General features: G+C 34.1%; 4 protein-coding genes and 1 pseudogene across 7 annotated transcripts; all 5 read left to right on the forward strand.

Moving 5' to 3' along the window:
* LOC110416429 (serine carboxypeptidase-like 42) overlaps nt 1-153 on the forward strand; it is a 2,695-nt pseudogene extending 2,542 nt beyond the window's left edge.
* Nucleotides 154-1,039: 886 nt separating this feature from the next.
* LOC110416737 (pentatricopeptide repeat-containing protein At3g09040, mitochondrial-like) lies at nt 1,040-5,096 on the forward strand. The gene is given in 5 exon segments (XM_021428800.2): nt 1,040-2,923; nt 2,926-3,108; nt 3,111-3,162; nt 3,164-3,705; nt 3,708-5,096. Coding segments are annotated over 5 exon segments (3,081 nt in total). The 5' UTR covers nt 1,040-1,134; the 3' UTR covers nt 4,223-5,096.
* A 1,371-nt stretch (nt 5,097-6,467) lies between these two features.
* On the forward strand, nt 6,468-9,990 carry LOC110417132 (protein trichome berefringence-like 7). Of its 4 annotated transcripts, none has more exons than XM_021429359.2 (4): nt 6,469-6,666; nt 6,793-7,667; nt 8,194-8,352; nt 9,416-9,990. In XM_021429359.2, exons 2-4 carry the CDS (start codon nt 6,850-6,852, stop codon nt 9,708-9,710), a joined length of 1,272 nt encoding a protein of 423 aa, XP_021285034.1. In that variant the 5' UTR covers nt 6,469-6,666; nt 6,793-6,849; the 3' UTR covers nt 9,711-9,990. The 4 variants fall into 4 exon arrangements, with proteins under 4 accessions (XP_021285033.1, XP_021285034.1, XP_021285035.1 ...); XM_021429360.2 differs by having other exon boundaries at nt 6,796-7,667; XM_021429361.2 differs by having other exon boundaries at nt 6,469-6,641.
* A 1,151-nt stretch (nt 9,991-11,141) lies between these two features.
* Nucleotides 11,142-11,912, forward strand: LOC110416435 (protein TRACHEARY ELEMENT DIFFERENTIATION-RELATED 6-like). The gene has a single exon (XM_021428434.2). It carries the CDS (start codon nt 11,173-11,175, stop codon nt 11,707-11,709), a length of 537 nt encoding a protein of 178 aa, XP_021284109.1. The 5' UTR covers nt 11,142-11,172; the 3' UTR covers nt 11,710-11,912.
* Nucleotides 11,913-14,473: 2,561 nt separating this feature from the next.
* LOC110416700 (stearoyl-[acyl-carrier-protein] 9-desaturase 6, chloroplastic-like) lies at nt 14,474-16,552 on the forward strand. The gene is made up of 2 exons (XM_021428749.2): nt 14,474-15,100; nt 15,720-16,552. Exons 1-2 carry the CDS (start codon nt 14,501-14,503, stop codon nt 16,284-16,286), a joined length of 1,167 nt encoding a protein of 388 aa, XP_021284424.1. The 5' UTR covers nt 14,474-14,500; the 3' UTR covers nt 16,287-16,552.
* Nucleotides 16,553-18,558: the final 2,006 nt, after the last annotated feature.

Raw genomic sequence — 18,558 nt, forward strand, 5'->3', positions numbered from 1 at the left:
TGCCTAATAACACATGTCCATCTGTTAACGAATGAGGAGTTTCAAGTTTCACGATTTGGTTAATTTGGAAAAGCTAATACAATTATTGAGTCTGTGAGCAAATAAGGTGTCTTCAGAAGCAAAAAAGGGCATTGGATTTGAAGTTGCATTGCAACAGTCAATAGAGAATTTGATGTGGGAGTTTTTCTTCATTGAATTAGTGACAATTCTCTTCATCTCATTGATCATCTTGATAGTTCATTTGGATGGGGGGAAAATTTAATTTTTGATTAATTGGTTTAAGATTTGAATTCAAGTGCATCTCAATGGATTAATTGAAGCTTGTTGGTAAGAAATTGACAATCCAGTAAAGACAATATATTATTTTCAACTTAAAATCATAAATAGTATTGCACTCATATAATACTTTGTCCCGTGTCAACTTTTTTAATAAAATTATTAATAATTTTTTTATTTAGAATCAAGAAAAAGGAGATTTGAATTCTATTTTTCAAACACAAAACCAAATGCTCAGATGCAGATTAATAACAAATTTTGATCAAAAGAAAATAATATTAGATACTTAATTAAAAATTGTAAAAAAAAAAATAGATCTTAGTTTCTAGGTTAGATATTTAAATAAAAATAAGAGATTTCAAATTTAAGAATTCTAAATTAAAAAATTAAAAATCAAAATTTAGTTCTCTCACACAATATTTACCTAAGTCTGATAATATAAGAAATAATAATTCATTTATTTATCATTAATTTATATCTATACCTATAATATATATAAAAACATGGATGTTGAAAAAAAATTTTGATTGAGAAAAATGAATAAATTTATTGATCATACTTTTAAATTAGTATTTTAAGTATTTTTGACCATAAATATTAATTTAATAAAATTTACTTAATTTGTAAATTAAAATTTTAATGACAATGAATTATTTTTATTAAACAACATTTATCATTTTTATATGATTTCTATTGCAGAATATTCAATATCTTTATAGTTGGCGCGAAAACCATGCTTGACTGCTTCTTTTCAAACAGCCTAAATTCAATAATCAGTTCTCAAGCCTACAACACACAAAAGCCTATTCCCCACAACTCAATAACTCGTCCCAGTCATGCCAGCATCGCCCCGAGTCAATGCGACTTAGATACCTCTCCAGAACTCTACCCACCTCCGAGTCAAACTCGTTTCTTCACCACTCTTTCTTCTCAACGACTCTTCGCCAGTTAACTCCCCCGAGCCCAACGCCGCTACTCAGTCCATCCCCACATCCTCAAATATACACCCTACTATTACGTTTATGCTTACAACAATGCAGAGAAGCCAAAACTCATTACACGTTCGACGAAATGTCTCAGAAAAGAGAGCAGGCTCTAAAAGCAGGCAAAACGATACATGCGAGGGGTTTGGAACTTGGATTTTGGTCAAAAGGGTTGTTGGGAAATGCAATTCTTGATCTTTATGCTAAATGTGGGGATGTGGACTCTGCTGAGAAGGCGTTTCACGGCCTTGAAAAGAGAGATGTATTGGCTTGGAACTCGGTTATTTCTATGTATTCAAATCGAGGTTTGGTAGAAGAAGTTGTTAAGAGAACCGGGTCATTGCTGAATTGTGGGGTATTGCCTAATGAGTTTACACTTGCCACTCTTTTATCTGCTTGTGCTAGGTTGAGAGATGTTGAATTTGGTAGAATAGTGCATTGTTATATTGTTAAATTGGGGCTTGAAGCGAGTTCTTTTTGTGAGGGTGCTCTCATTGATATGTATTCTAAGTGTAATTATGTGACTGATGCTCGGCGGGTGTTTGATGGATCAATGGATCTTGATACAGTTTCTTGGACATCGATGATTGCAGGTTATGTTCAGTTTGGTTTGCCTGAGGAGGCGCTGAAAGTGTTTGAAAGCATGCAGAAAGTTGGTCATGTTCCTGATCAGGTGGCCTTTGTTACTATCATAAATGCATTTGTTCTCTTAGGTAGACTTGATGATGCATGTGCCTTGTTTTCCCAGATGCCTAATCCAAACGTTGTAGCATGGAATGTGATGATTTCTGGCCATACCAAGAGAGGTTATGAGGTGGAGGCTATTGCATATTTTCAAAATATGAGGGCATCTGGGGTTAAGTCCACACGATCCACATTAGGAAGTGTGTTGAGTGCAATTGCTAGTCTAGCAGCTCTACACTTTGGCTTATTAGTTCATGCTGAGGCAATTAAACAAGGGTTAAATTCTAATGTTTATGTGGGAAGCTCTTTAATTAGTATGTATGCTAAGTGTGAGAAAATTAATGCTGCAAAGAAAGTATTTGATGGGTTAGATGAGAAAAATGTTGTCTTGTGGAATGCGATGCTTGGAGGCTATGCACAAAATGGGTATGCAGACGAAGTCATTGAATTGTTCTCACAGATGAAGGGGTCTGGTTTTCACCCTGATGAATTTACCTATACTAGTATCTTGAGTGCATGTGCTTGCTTAGAATGTCTAGAAACAGGTCGCCAATTCCATGCATTTATTATCAAGAACAAATTTGCATCAAATTTGTTTGTGGCAAATGCATTGGTTGATATGTATGCAAAATCTGGGGCTTTAAAGGAAGCAAGGCAGCAATTTGAGATCATAAAGAATCGAGATAATGTTTCATGGAATGTAATTATTGTTGGATATGTTCAGGAGAAGGATGAGCTTGAGGCGTTTAACATGTTGCAAAGAATGATTTCGTGTGGAATTGTGCCTGATGAAGTGTCCTTGGCCAGTATACTCAGTGCCTGTGCAAATGTTCAAAGTCTTGAGCAAGGGAAGCAATTCCATTGTCTTGCAGTCAAATCTTGTTTAGAAACGAGCCTTTATGCAGGAAGTGCCCTTATTGACATGTATGCCAAGTGTGGGGCAATTGGGGATGCACGCAAAGCCCTCTGTTGTATGCCTGAAGGAGTGTGGCTTCCATGAATGCTATGATTGCTGGATATGCACCAAAAGATCTAGATGAAGCAATGATCCTATTTCGAGAGATGCAGGTCAATGGATTGAAACCATCTGAAGTAACATTTGCTAGCCTTTTAGAGGCTTGTAATGAACCTCATCAGTTGAATGTTGGAAGGCAAATCCATTGTCTTAAGTGAAAAGGGGCCTTTTGTATGATGAAGAATTCTTGGGGTGTCTCTTCTTGGCAGTACATGAACTCCCGTAGAAATACAGAGCAAGGAAATCTGTTTGCAGAGTTTCAAGACCAAAAAAGTGCAGTCTTATGGACTGCATTAGTTTCAGGTCATACTCAGAATGATTGCAATGAGGAGGCCTTACACTTCTTTCAAGAAATGCGTAGCTACAATGTTTTACCTGACCAAGCTACATTTGTTAGTGTCCTTAGAGCATGTGCTGTTTTATCTTCTTTGCGTGAAGGCAAACAGATCCACACTCTCATTTATCACACTGGTTATGGCTTAGATGAGTTAACAACTAGTGCCCTTGTAGACATGTATGCTAAATGCGGGGAAGTTGATTGTTCTGCACAAGTTTTTGTGGAAATGAACAGCAAGAATGATGTCATTTGCTGGAACTCAATGATAGTTGGTTTTGCTAAAAATGGTTATGCAGAAGATGCATTGAGAATATTTGTTGAGATGAAGCAAACACATGTAATGCCTGATGATGTAACATTCCTTGGTGTTCTTACTGCCTGTAGTCATGCAGGAAAGGTATCTAAGGGTCGTCAATTTTTGACATGATGGTTAATTATGGGATTCAGCCAAGAGTAGATCATTGTGCCTGCATTGTTGATCTTCTTGGACGATGGGGGTTTCTTAAAGAAGCGGAGGATTTCATTGACAGTCTAAAATTGGAACCTGATGCCATGATTTGGGCTGCACTACTTGGTGCTTGTAGAATACATGGAGATGAGATTAGGGGACGCCGGGCTGCAGAGAAATTGATTGAATTAGAACCTCAAAATTCATCACCCTATGTGCTGCTTTCTAACATTTATGCTGCATCAGGAAACTGGGATGAGGTTAATGCTTTGAGGAGGGCAATGAGGGAAAAAGGAGTCCAGAAGTTCCCTGGATGTAGCCAGATTGTTGTGGGACAGAAGACAAATTTGTTCATTGCAGGAGATAAGGCTCATCCTAAAGCAGATGAAATTGAAGCAACTTTGAAGGATTTGGTTGCATTGATGAGAGAAGAAGGGTATGCTCCTGAAGTTGATTCATTTTTGCATGAGGAAGAGTGAGAAAATCTTCACTATTCAGTACATGTTCTTGCCAAAGGCTGGCTATAACATGCTTGGAAACCATTTGGCGAAAAGGCTGTGGCCCAGAAGGCATGAAAGGTATTTTCAGAGGTCTAAATTTGCATGAGTTCCTCCAACAGTCATGTTGTTGCTGATGTATAGAATCCTATATGTTGCCTCCAATATACTTACTCAAGTTACTGGGAGTGTTAGCTGGATTACTACATTCACTTTATGCGGCAGGCCTAGAGAGCAAAATTCACCTTTTGAGTTGAATGCCAATGTAGTTGGCTTCTCAGCATTAATTCTCTCCAGAGAGCAGATCTAGCTTCCTATTTTGCATGTCAAGAGAAGCACAATTTAGAAAAAAAAATTGTTTTTTCACTAGGAAACCTAACAACATTTTACATGTTCAGTCAGTATAGTTCTTAAGATATCAATGTGAAGAAGTCTGACAGTGGAAATGGCTGCCGGGAAGAAGCTCTACGGAACCCTACCTGAGGTGTCAAGGCAAATGAGGTATTGTTGGTAGTTGCATAGAACACACTGATTAACGTTTGTTTAGGTTAGAAAGACCCTTGCAAAGCTGTTGATTGAACACAGCATCAATAAGGGTCGAAAATGCAGTTGTGTGAATAAATTATTAGGAGCCCCTAACATAAGAAAATGCACATTGGAGGGGTGCGTTATAAAGTGTTTTAACTTTAATCAGCTGCTTCGATGAATATATCTGCTTTTTGCCTAAAACAAGTTAATTTATTATTCTTTTCGACATGATCATACTATTTGAAACATCCTTTTCCTTTTAGAATGTTATTGACTTACTGCTATGAATTCATGTAGTCAGCATTAAGGTTGGGGTGAGTCAGTTGAGTGATACTAATTGAAGTATGTATGAGGAGTGGGGCAATGAGGCTATGGTAGCTTGAATGTAAAGCTGATTGTGGTAAGATTTCAGCTTTGGTTTCCTAACCTGGGCGTGCAACAATAGGGTGGTGTTAGGCATATGGCTGTGTTTGCAATCTATCTCATAGTCACAGGCTTTGTCGTATCATAATATGAATTGATCTTGTAAATAATTTGCCAGACCTCAATCAAAAAATATAATCTGTTAGGGGTCAGTATTAATGGCTTTAAATCGAAATAATTGATCGAAATCAATTGAATTCGCTGAACTCCTTTGAGCAGGCGTGGATATGGGCAATTGGATTTGCATGCTGTTACATGTTTCTATTTTTGATAGAAATTCTGGCTCCTTTATGATTGTTTTGGTCCTTCTTGTACACTACAGGGTAGTTACTAGTTACCAAGTGTTTTTGGGCATGATATCATGCTTGCCATGTGCTGAAGCTGGGGTTGTGTAGTGTATATGTTAGGGTTGATGATAGTTTGATCCCATAAACAACCGGTTGAATGCTATTGACAGATTTGTATACAAGTCTCTCTATGAAGGCTCCTGTCTTCTCAGAGTAGTGTTGTTCTACTATCACACTGGAGTATCTTGTAAAGTTCATATGCAATGAAGTATTCCCACTTAATTTTATGAAAAAATATTAATTTATTTTTTTTATTTTGACATAAATGAGTTAGGAGAGAAGAATGTATATTTGATTATTTGGATTGGCTTTTTTATGTCTAGAATTCACAATTGAATCAATAAAAAAAATCAATCATTAATAATAATAGATAGTAAAAATATATCTAAATAAAATATTCATCAAAAAACATATTTTATAGGTAAAAAAATTATTAATATTTTAAAAATATAAAAAGAATTTACTTTCATTCCAACTAAAATAACCAACCGAATCAAATGAGATAACTAATTTCGATTACTTTCTATCTTTTATTATAATTTAATTGATTTTCATAAATTTTTTATAAAAATTTTAATTAATTCAGTTTTTGAAATTAATGATCAAAGTATTCGCCTTACAATTTGATACTCAAATTATAAAAAAAAAAAGAATTGTAAAATTTGCAAAGTTGGTTTTCAAAAATTTTCTTCCAGACACATTTTAAAAGATTTTAGCATATATAAAATAATTTATCAATAGAATATTTATTACAATATTTTTAATATTTATATATGTAGGAAATACTATCAATCTATTAGGATAAAGGTTTTTTTAATTAATTGTAAAAAGAAAACCATTTAAACAAACTCACCAATTTGGATGCAGACACGTCATCCGTTCCGTAGAGGACGAGCTCATCTGATTGTTGTTGCCGTCTCACCGACAACTAGTGTCATTCGCGTTTCAACGAACTTCACCTTTGTGCTCTTTACTCTTTCGCCGTGTTTTAGTTCTTACATCGTGCTCCCCAAAATACCCTCACCTTCTTTATTTCATTATTCTCAACCACCTTGCTTGCTACTCCTACATCCCAAAAGCTTTGAGCTCCCTGCCATGCCGAGGTGAGTTGAAGAAACATCTGTAAAGGTTGGTATAAAAAAGGTTTTTGTTTTATGTTATTTGCTTGAGAAAATGTGGGATCTTGGACAATTGCATAGTTTATGTTATAATGCTGCTAACTTGGTTTAGCTTTACTTTGATTGTTCATCTCAGAAGAAAGTTGGAAGGTTTTTTCGGTCAAGAGTGTGCATTTTGGAATAGATAGTTAAGATGGCGGGTAGTTTTGAGGTTGAACAGTATTCATTAAGCAAGTTGAGGCAATTTCATGAAAGGTTTTTGAGTTTTAGCAACAAAATTGTAAAGGGTCATTGTAAGCTTTGGGTTTCTGAATCGATCAGTGCACTTGTTGTTATTGGTTTATTTTTATCATTCCTTTTAGCAACGGTATGCGCATATTTTTATGTGTTTCCAAGATATCAGCCTGCGGCGGTTCGTACTTATAGAGTTCACGAGTCTAGTAATTCAGTTGGCAAATGCAATGTTTTTGAAGGGAAATGGATCCCCGATGAAAGTTACCCTTTATATAATGCTTCACAATGTCCTTTTGCCGAACCTGGGTTTAATTGCCTGGCTAATGGGAGAAGAGATAGAGGTTATCAGAAATGGAGATGGAAGCCTAAGAATTGTGACATTCCAAAATTTAATGTGCAGGAGATTCTTGGAAAGCTTCATGGGAAACGGATTGTTTTTGTTGGTGATTCGTTGAGCAGAACACAGTGGGAGTCTATGATATGTTTGCTTATGACAGGTGTGGAGGATAAGAGGGATGTCTATGAAATTAATGGAAATAAGATCGCCAAAAAGATTAGGTTTTTAGGGGTGTGGTTCAGTTCATTTAATTTACGTGTAGACTTTTATCGATCAGTTTTCCTAGTTCAGCCTGGTCCAGCACCAAGGCGTGCACCCAAGAGGGTTAAATCAACAGTCAGACTTGACAAGCTGGATGATATTAGCAAAGAGTGGATAGACTCCGATTTCCTGATATTTAATTCAGGGCATTGGTGGACACCAACTAAGCTTTTTGATATGTAAGTAATATAGTTATATTCAACTGCTTACCAAATATTGTTGTCCTTGGGGGTCTCACTTAAAAGAGTATTTTCCTTTTGGTTTGCATTTTTATTTCATTTAGTTTTTTGAAATTTATACTTGCATCTATTTGTGCTCTAAGCTCTATGAATCTTACTAACTAATGTGATGCATTGAAATTTGATTTCTGTTTCTGTCTGAATCCTTGTTTTGGTATTGCGATATTTGTGTAGTGGGGAATGCATCAGAGATTGCTATTATAGGTGCATAATAAATTTACATTAATGTTATTTGTTGATTTGTGATCTTTTCATCTATTTCTACGTTGACGAAATGTATGTGAACATGGTATTCTGCATGTGGAATTTAAATCTATTGTACAATCATGCCTCGTTCTCTTGTTGCTGTTTGAATACATTGATAATGTATTCAGCTGCTTTGACTTTTGCTTTTAAGACTAAATTACAAATCCATATGCATAATTCGTTTTTAAGTAGAAAGCTCCTAACAGCATTGTCCAGACAGGGGTTGCTATTTTCAGTCAGGTGGATCACTAAAGCTTGGAATGGGGATCACTTCTGGCTTCAGAAGTTCATTAAAAACATGGGCAGCTTGGGTTGAGACATCAATCAACAGAAACAGAACTAGGGTATTCTTCCGGACTTTTGAATCTTCCCATTGGATGTAAGTTATTCTACTTGCTACCAGTTTTTGATTATTAGCTTCATAAGTTTGTCTTGTTGTTAGAATCGAGATCTCTAGCAAGCAAGAATTCCATCTTAGCTAAACAAGATAATAATTGTTTTTATGGTGCTAAGTTGGGAGATCCATAAAGACGTGAAAATTTTTGCTTGATTTACCACAAAACTTTGGTTTATGATAGTAGAGGACAATTTTCTAAGCAGGGAGTTGTTTGCTTGCTGGAATTATAAATGCAGCCTCTTTGTTCACTGAAAACTGGGATATATGGAATATCTGTGGCCTTCTCAATTATAGTAGTGAATTGTAGTGCTTCTCAATGATAACCTCAAGGATAGGTTAGAAAAGGCTTTGGCTTTATAATGCGTGAGCATATAGCATTGTCATTCATTGATGGTAATTTAGAAGAGTGAGTTGAATGGGAAATTTGCAAGATTATTGGGTGAAAAAAAAAGGGAAGAGCTGAATGATATTGGCAAATTCTTTTGCCATTTGAAAAGCATACTTTTAATTTCGAAATAATTTCAATTTTTATTCTATTTTTTTTATTTTTGGATAAATAAAAAACTTGTTTTTATCCGAAGAAAGCAGGAAAACTGTGCTACAGAAGTACAAAAGAGAAGAAACCACTTACTAGATCAACTAAAACTGATCAATGAGCACCTCTTTTAACAATACCCCAATTATTAGTGTTATTTGAAGAATCTACTATATCAACCACAGACAAGCGAGTCTTGACATCTGCACTGATTAACTCCAGCAGACTTTCAGCAGTTTGACGATGGCTGCTATGCTTTCTCAAATTATTTTCCCTCCAGATAAATAGAAGTAAGCTGCCCAGGCAACCTTTAGCATAACAGCAGCAAAACAAAGGAAAAAGCCTTCAGAATGTGCAATAGTCCAAGCAAACTCATCCTGCCAAATTCCAATTCCTAAGAAGCTTTTTATTTTCTTACTTGTTTGTAATTCACAAGATCTTCTCTAGATTTTTAAGCAGTTGGCCTCATTGCAGAGCTCAACTAATAGTAATGTTTTGTGCCTGTATCAGTGGTCGAAACCGTAATTCCTGCAAAGTGACTCGACGCCCATGGTTGAAAACTAAAGGGAGGGACCGTAGCCGAATTTCTGACATTATAATTGACGTTGTGAAGAAAATGACAACTCCTGTAGCAGTGTTACATGTTACCCCCATGGGGGCATTTCGTAGTGATGCTCATGTTGGCGCTTGGAGTGACAATCCATCAGTACCTGATTGTAGCCATTGGTGTCTACCTGGAGTACCTGATACTTGGAATGAAATTCTCCTATCAATGATGCTCTCAAAGAATGGACTAACGACTTAGTGAACTGGAATTTACAATCCTTTCACTTGCCTTCCAGCATCAACGACGTCCAACTGTGTAAGTCATAAATTACAAAGAAAAGTTTGCCTTTTCAGTTAATTTTTCCTAACCCAGGGGTAGATTACAAGGCAAACATGTAAATTTCAAATCAAGAAATTTTTTCGTTTCTGATGGTCCCTCGCCCCTGCCCTGCCTCCATCCTCAACTCTTACTAAGTTGTATAAGTATAGTCCCTTATTGGGAGAAAGATCAATGAAAATTTCCATTATGGTGGTCTTAAGCATGATAGCAAGATGCTAGTTGAATTCAATATATATCTCTTTTTGAGTCAGATTGGAAGCTTTAATGTTTTGGATATACTAATGCGTATTTACTACATTACTACTCGCTGAAGAAAGGGTGAGAGAGGAATTAATATATGAACTGCAAGACCTCAATAAAACCACTATATCATCTGCCTAACTTCTGAGCACTAGTATGCGGCAGGACCGGCTCTTGAAGATGGAATATAGGTCCATATACTGGATTATGTCATTCTTAGTTTTCTGGCTGGGGTCAAGGGTCCGCTTCTGAATTGCATAGGGCGACTCTTCTCTCTAGCTAAGGAATTCCTTTCTTCTTGGTGTATTCTTATAAACTGTGCATTGGTATCTATTTCCATTCTCGTAGCCACTTTCATTGTGAACCGCCATGGCAACGCACAGAGACATCACCTCCTATTTTACTTCCTTTTTCTCTTATTTTTTTAATATATGAAATTTCTACTCAAACTCTTAACTCGCCAATCACCTAAGTCCAAGGGCAGAAACAACTGACCTCAAATTTACAACTTGCTGCGACATCACATGGATTGAATACGATATACGTAAACACAAGCAATACTTTTTCCCCAATAAGTTAATTGGCTAGCAGGCTTTAACCAAGGCATCAACCTTGTTTATCAATTCATTTCCTTCTTCATCAGGCAATCACCATTCGCTCAGATTCCGAAATATATGTTACCAGTTAGAAATATTACCTTCAGCAGATTGAATACTCCGAACGTACAAGGAATTCTTGTTTTCCCAATATGTAAAGACAGAATGGCTTGCAGGTTTTTAACCTCTTCAACAGAGTTGTTGGCCAATGTAGTATCTCTTTTGTATTTCATTTTCTTTCTTCACCAATCACCAGGCGACCACCCTTCCTTCTGATTCCAAATATATCTTAAAGAATTTGGATTTCATATTACTTTCAGCACAAAAACAAGGGAAGTATAAGAAGTGTTTTACAATGCAAACAACCCCCAAACCTGTGTATGCTTTGTAAACTTAGAATGAGAGTCAAGTCACTCAAAACTTCATATGAATTCTAATGCCAACAATTTGCATAACTCTCACTACAAATAGGCTCCCAATCTTACCATTTTCTGCACCAAAATTTAACCATCAATTTCATATATTGTATATCTTCTGATCTCACAATGGCCTCTCCCAATAACTTCAACTTCCCATATTTCCCTCCACCACCACACCAGCCATTCCAGCCACCTCCACCACCTCATCATCCAATTACCCCACCGCCGCCTCATGTACACCCTCCACCTCCACCCCATGTACATCCACCACCAGCACCACTTCCTCCTGCACCATCACCAAGTAACCATACGGTTATAATCGTTGTGTTTGTCTCATGTGGAGGCCTTTTCCTCCTTGCATTCCTCGCAGTTGCTCTCTTTTGTTTACTCAAGAAGAAGAAGAAGAAAACAGTTCAAGAAACAGATGTTGTTCACGTTGATGAACATCTGAAAATGAAGAAGGCTATTGTCCCTGGTCCCCATGGACCCCATGCTGTGGTTCTTGAAATTGTGGATGATGTTGATATTGATGAAGAGATTGTAAAGACTAAGAAAATTGAACAAGGTTCGCACGTCCACTCTGCAGAGAAAAATGCCAAGGCCCTTAAGGCAGGAGCAGCTTCTTCAAGTTCTGATCACCACCAGCTGGAACATAAGGCCTAGATTTCTTCTGTACATAAAAAATGTTATATTCATATACTAATATTTCACTCAATTTGGTGAAATATACATAAATAACAGAAAAGAAAATTGTGATGTAAGTGCATGCTCAATTTCTTTGTTATTTTATTGAATTGTAATAAAAAGATGTTGCAACTGTTCATCAATGTCTAATTGTTTCAATGATTGTTAATTTGGTAATTGAAATTCAGTGACCACCACAGTTTAATTAAAGCAAAACTCAATGTTTGCCACACTTTGACTTTTTAATCAAGTTTACTAAAATTTTGTTACGTTAAATTTTAAATATTCAGAGTTATAAAATGCATTTTTCATGTTTCTTAATTGATCAAAATTAAAAAAATTTTGATTAAAAAAAATCTAGTTGTAATATTATCGTTATGACTTCCGCTAGTTAGATTAAGTTAGAAATTTAGTGTATTTGAATTATATTTTACATCTATATAAGTATACAAGGCAAAATTATAGACATTCTTTTGCATATAAAAGTCTTAAGGGACAAGCATCATTCAAACCTTTTAATCTAAACAAAATATTAAAAGTGTGTAAAAAATTCATCACATAATTGAGAGATACGTACTTATTATTAAATTAATTGTTTTTGAATATCTCAACTATTAATTTAAGAAAAATGTTAAATATGATGACTTTGTTATCTGAATTTTTTGTTCATTTAAAGAAGTAAATATGCCCTTAAAATAATTATAAGTTTAAATAAAAAACCTTAAACTTAATTCAATTTATCATCTAAACTTATATCTTTTTATTACAATTAAATGAGCCTTCATACAATGATTTACATCCAATTAAGTTATTATGCAAATGGAAGCATTGGCGTGTTAATCCCTTTGGTATTGATAATACAGACTAAATTTTTTAGCATATGGCAAAAAAGTAATGAAAGAGAAGAAAAAGAATAAAAATTAGAAAAATTGTTTTTAAATTTCTAAATATATGAAAAAGTCCACGTTGACATTTAATTAACCGGAGGGTTACCATTTCATTCGCATAAAAGCTTAATAAGGTATAAATAATTTTATAAAAACTCAATTGATTACAATTAAAAAAATAAAATTCAGACATTAAATTTAGTTAAGTTGCGGGTTCAAGCCAAAATTATATTACACAATTAATCACCTGTGAAAGCCGTACTGTGTGGAAAATGGGATTGGATGTCGGACACTAAACATGAGGCACGTACAGCGGGTGCCCTTTTAACTCTAGCTGATTAGATCTTTTATATTTTTAAGTATTAAATGGATATATGTATCGCATATCGAAATTTTACTTTTTAATATCAAATATCGAATACTGTATCGTAAGTAGTAAAAAATTTTAAAATTAATTATAAATAATATATTTTTTTGAAAGTATTATAAATAACATTTGTTCATATAAAATAAAAAAATAAAATATTATATTTTTGAACAAAATTAAAGATTATAGAACATAAGTTGACAATATGGTTATTTTTTTAATTTAAACTCTCAACATATTCATTAATAATTTATATTTTTGAACAAAAAATATATTTTATATTAATTTATTTATTAAAAATTAAAAAACAGTTATCTTATTGAAATTAAAAAGAATTCGAATTTTTGTAGTACTTTTTGTTTAAAATCTAAAAATTGAAACTCATAAATAATTTTTCATGTTTCAACTCAAAAAAATAATAAACAAATAAAATTTTTAATAATTAATTAGAATTAAGCATGTGTACCATATGATATATTTCGTATTACAAAATACATATTACACATTGTAAAATGTATTCTCAATACTTAATCAAATATGATATAATTATAAATATATAGTATATGTTATTAATATCGTATCATATCATTATCATATAATATTGATAATTATACTTGTACTAAGTGTTTAGTTGTTTGTTGGATATTTTTCTATGAAAGTGACAAGTAATAACATGGAATTAGTGCTAGCAATTAAAATTTAATACATGTTTTTAAGAGCAAATCAAATAGGTGAAGCTGATTCTAACAAAAGCCTGGGAGACCCCACTGACCTTTTGACCATAAATATTAGTGACTGAAAAAGTCTATTTAAGATTTTAAAACAAATGTGCTGTGCTGTCAATTAGCATCCTAAGCAGGCCCACCAAAGCCTCACAACTTTGGTTTTAAACCCACAGAATCTCTAGTCGTCCTTTCTCTTCCTTACTCTCAAAACCACTGCACCCCTTGTTTTCCAATTACTGCTTCACCTTTGACCCTGGCACCTTCCTAACATTTTAACCATTTAAATTACCTTCATGCCCTTTCATCTCTTCTTTTTTACATTAAGTCACTCTTTCCCCTTCTCAACATCAAGTTAACTAATATTTACATTGTTTTAGTATTGAAAATAATAAAATTATAGAAAATGACGAAAGATATAGGTAGAAATCTATCTTCACAAGTAAGTAACGGCTCATATAAATTTCATATGGAAAACATATTGAAAGAAAAACATGCACATTTGGTCATCTACTCTCTCATAAAACCAGTTCCACAAGTTAACCAAAAAAAAAGAAGTAAAAAATCCAAAAGGTTGCTAAATCTACTCTGTTACAAACCAATTCCACGAGTCAAGAAAAGGGAAAACAAAAACCAATTTCACAGGTGGCTAAAATATAATCTGAAATGGCACCACTGTAATTACAATAAAACTCTGGGTCAAATATTCAGTCTTTGGACCTATATATATAAAAGTATTACTTGCAAATGTTCACTTGCAAAGATCTTGAGACACTCAACTGCAGTGCCGCACCATGCAATTCACAAACACACACTGCCTTTCTAGCAGAAATCTCTCATGGACCCCACGTGTCCACCGCCACCGCCTCCATCCACCAACCTCCGCGGTCAGATTGTCCCCAATCTCCGCCGTGGTGGCAGCCCCTCCTAAACCTCAAAAAACCCACTCAATGCCGGCCGAAAAGCAACAAGTGTTCAAGTCGCTAGAAAACTGGGCCACCGAAAACGTGCTACCATTACTCAAACCTGTGAAAGAGTGCTGGCAACCCCAGAATTTTTTGCCTGATCCTGCATTGCCATTGGAAGAGTTCAACGAACAAGTGAAGGTCCTGAGAGAACGCACGGGTGAGCTGCCTGACGAGTATTTTGTGGTGCTGGTCGGGGATATGATTACGGAGGATGCACTGCCGACGTACCAGACCATGATCAATACGCTGGATGGGGTGAGGGATGAGACTGGGGCTAGCTTGAGCCCCTGGGCTTTGTGGACTCGGGCTTGGACTGCGGAGGAGAACAGGCATGGGGATTTGTTGAGGACTTATTTATATTTGTCTGGGAGGGTTGATATGCTTATGATTGAGAGGACTCTGCAGTATCTGATTGGAACTGGCATGGTGAGTTCTCCATTAGCGCTCATTTCACTGAATGTATTAACTATTCATTCTTTTTGTTTCATTTTTCTATTTTTAACTGTTCTCTTCTTGGAGTGTTTCTTGATATAAGTATCTAGCAAGTGACAATTAAAGCATGTCTTATATCAGAATCTAATAAAAAAAAAGTATTATCTCATTTCTCAAGTCATTCTTTTAATTTATATATATATATATATATATATATATATTCTTGAGTTGTCATATATAAATCATTTTTATCAGCTGTGCTAATTATTTTTTGGTGTGATGGCAATCAATATTGACACATTGCTCTTTTAATTTATTGATTGATATTGGGTTGCATAGGTTAGCTTCTATGGCAATAGGCTGAATGGAGGTTGGGGGAGTAAATTCTATGGTCTTTGCTTGTTGCCATTTAATAATATTTGAACTATTTAATTTAACGCGTAACATATTTGAAACCTTGAAGAGGGTTAAAAACTCAAAATTTTATTATTGATTTATGAAAATATAAAAATAAAATGAAACAAAAAGGAAGAAGAAAAAGTATCAAGAGCCACGTGCTTGACAAATTGCGAGTGGAAACTGTCACGTGACACCATACGTTTGTTTTCGACAGGATCCTGGAACAGAGAACAACCCATACTTGGGCTTCGTGTACACCTCTTTCCAAGAGCGAGCCACGTTCGTATCCCACGGCAACACGGCTCGGTTAGCCAAGGAAGGTGGGGACCCTGTTCTCGCACGCATCTGCGGCACCATTGCAGCGGACGAGAAACGCCATGAGCTCGCCTACGGTAGGATCGTCGAAAAGCTACTCGAGGTTGACCCAACGGGAGCAATGCTGGCAATCTCTGACATGATGAAGAAAAGAATAACAATGCCAGCTCACTTGATGTTCGACGGCCAGGACCCGAGGCTGTTTGAGCACTTCTCAGCCGTGGCACAGCGGATAGGGGTGTATACGGCCGATGATTATGCTGACATATTGGAGGCTTTGATCCAAAGGTGGAGGTTGGAGAAGTTGGAGGGGTTGACGGCTGAAGGAAGGCGTGCGCAGGATTTTGTGTGTGGGTTAGCGCCTAGGATTAGGAAGTTACAAGAGCGAGCTGACGAGCGGGCCAAGAAGATGGAGCCTCACGGGGTGAAGTTTAGTTGGATTTTCAATAAGGAGGTTACGTTGTAGAAAAATGAAGGAGGCGAGGAGGCTTGTGCCCCCCTTTTTTTTTTGAGTCAAAATAGGAAAAATGAAATCACCTGCTTTCTTTTTCTTTCTCATTTCCAATCTTTCTATTTTCACTTTGTTCAAACTCCTCCTAAATATATTATGTTATATAAAAAATGACTTAATAGTTTTTTAAAAATAAGAAGAAAAAAATTCTTATTTGTAAGACAGCCATCCACGTTTCTTTGGTTTGGAATCAGATTTGGTTTAGTTGATGTGGCAGCAAAATCGTGGTGTGAAGGTTGTATTTGAAAAGGAAGGAATTGGAATCTAAATCCATACATATTTATTTTTCCATTATTATGTTAATATATATTTAGTTTTTTTTTTCTTCTTTCCCTCTTTCTCATATGATTGGGTAGAGGAATTGCAGCAAATGTTAGGAAACCCTTGAGATTGGGTTTTTTTTTTTTTCTGTCATAATTGGCGCTATTTCTATCATATCCTGCGGTTTCGAAAATCTAATTGCTGGACTTGTTTGACTTGAAACTAAGTCATCACTAATTGTTTTTATAAAGTGTAATTAGTTATTTATTAAATTCATTTTATTTGATAAAATTTTAAATTGATTTTAAATTTATTAAAAGAATGACAATCTAGTTTACGAATTTTAAAGTTAAGTTCTAAAGTATTATTACACATAGAGAATGGTTAGCATGATTAGCACCTTATGACGTTCATTTTACTAACGGTACTATTTAATTATATATTATTTTATTTTAATCTTAGTTTTTAATTTTATTTTTATATATTTTCTTAATCATTCTTTTTTCTTTAATTTATGTCTATTATTTTAGGTCCATCTTAAGGTTTTTATTCCCATTTGCAAAATAATTAAGTCATATGCGATGCAAAATCATGAATGATGCAAAATAAATGTATTTATAAATGTGATATTTGATCTAGAATTTTGAAATTGTATAATTGATATTTTACTTTAATTGAATACCTCTTTTACTCTTATTAAATTTTAAAATATTTATTTCAACTAATGGAGTTTTGACATATAAAACTAGGATTTTCCCAATGCTTTGGTGAGAATCCTAATTAAATTTCTTACCTAAGATATTCAACTCGGAAATACGATTTTTCACATTTTGAGAGAGATTCCATCTTTAACGATTGGATCAAAATAATTGACCTTGACCATTATACCTTTTAATTGAATAAATAAATTAACTTAAAAAATCTTTTATTTAGAATAATTACCTAGATTAATTGTTGATTATTATATTAGTTTTTAATTAATTAATTTTAAATAAAAAATTAATGAATTAATTCTCCTCAATTATTATTTTCATTAAGATAATTATTTGAATTAACAAAGTATTGAAATATAAAAATTAGGGTTTATCTTGACATTTTGATGAAAACCCTAACGAAATTCCTCACTTAGAAAAGTCGATTCGAAAATGCGACTCTCAGCATTCCTGAATGAATTCATCATCGAAAATTAATTCAAAATATTTAATCTCTTATTATTTATATATATTTAATAAATTTATTTTCTTTTGCTTTAAACCCTTTCTATTATTATTATTATTTTTTAAAAAAAGATGTTCAAAATTGTTGTTTGAGTAAGATGGTTATTGAAACATAAAATTAGGGCTTTTCCAATGCTTTGGTGAAAGCCCTAATTTAATTCCTCAATTAAAAACTTCAATTTGAAAACGTAACTCTTTGCAATCTCACCTAAAGCTCCATCGTGATATAAACTCAAATAACACATTTTATTTTTAAATTTTTTATTTTACCACATGTCTTTTGTATGTATTTTTTTAAAATTTTCCATATTCTAATACATTAATCTAACAATATTATGTATATTTCTTCATATATAATTTTTATTTTCATTACTACATTATTTGCTAATTGACCCAACTAACAAAACTAAATAACTAACATGGAAATGAGCAGATAATAAATTGATCACTCTATGATATAAAGTTATTTTGCCACATTTGGATTATCAAAAATAACAAAATCTGTGTTTTCAAGTTAATTTTACGTAATTTTTTTATTTTACTTTATTTAGTTTAATGCATTTGAATATTTTTAAATTGAGTAATTTGAGTTCATTTTCACATAAAAAATCTTAATTTGAGAAATCACTGATTTAATGTTTGTTTGGCCTAGCTTTTTTTAGCTTATCTATCTCTTAAAAGCAAAAGCCAAGTCAAATATAAATTTGGAAAGCTCATAAAAAAAAGTAACTTTTTTTTAAAGAACAAAA

Source organism: Theobroma umbraticum, unplaced genomic scaffold (genome assembly GCF_002168275.2).
Source record: "Theobroma umbraticum cultivar Fairchild unplaced genomic scaffold, ASM216827v3 scaffold_51.0, whole genome shotgun sequence".
Classification (NCBI taxonomy): Eukaryota; Viridiplantae; Streptophyta; class Magnoliopsida; order Malvales; family Malvaceae; genus Theobroma; species Theobroma umbraticum.

Excerpts from the sequence above, each read along its gene's own strand:
- LOC110417132 (XM_021429358.2), top strand. The coding sequence starts at position 6,850 with ATGGCGGGTAGTTTTGAGGTTGAACAGTATTCATTAAGCAAGTTGAGG. Across the intron at positions 7,668-8,193 it reads CCAACTAAGCTTTTTGATAT|GGGTTGCTATTTTCAGTCAG; the intron begins GTAAGTAATATA and ends TTGTCCAGACAG. Across the intron at positions 8,353-9,415 it reads TTTGAATCTTCCCATTGGAT|TGGTCGAAACCGTAATTCCT; the intron begins GTAAGTTATTCT and ends TGCCTGTATCAG.
- LOC110416435 (XM_021428434.2), top strand. The coding sequence starts at position 11,173 with ATGGCCTCTCCCAATAACTTCAACTTCCCATATTTCCCTCCACCACCA.
- LOC110416700 (XM_021428749.2), top strand. The coding sequence starts at position 14,501 with ATGCAATTCACAAACACACACTGCCTTTCTAGCAGAAATCTCTCATGG. Across the intron at positions 15,101-15,719 it reads ATCTGATTGGAACTGGCATG|GATCCTGGAACAGAGAACAA; the intron begins GTGAGTTCTCCA and ends TGTTTTCGACAG.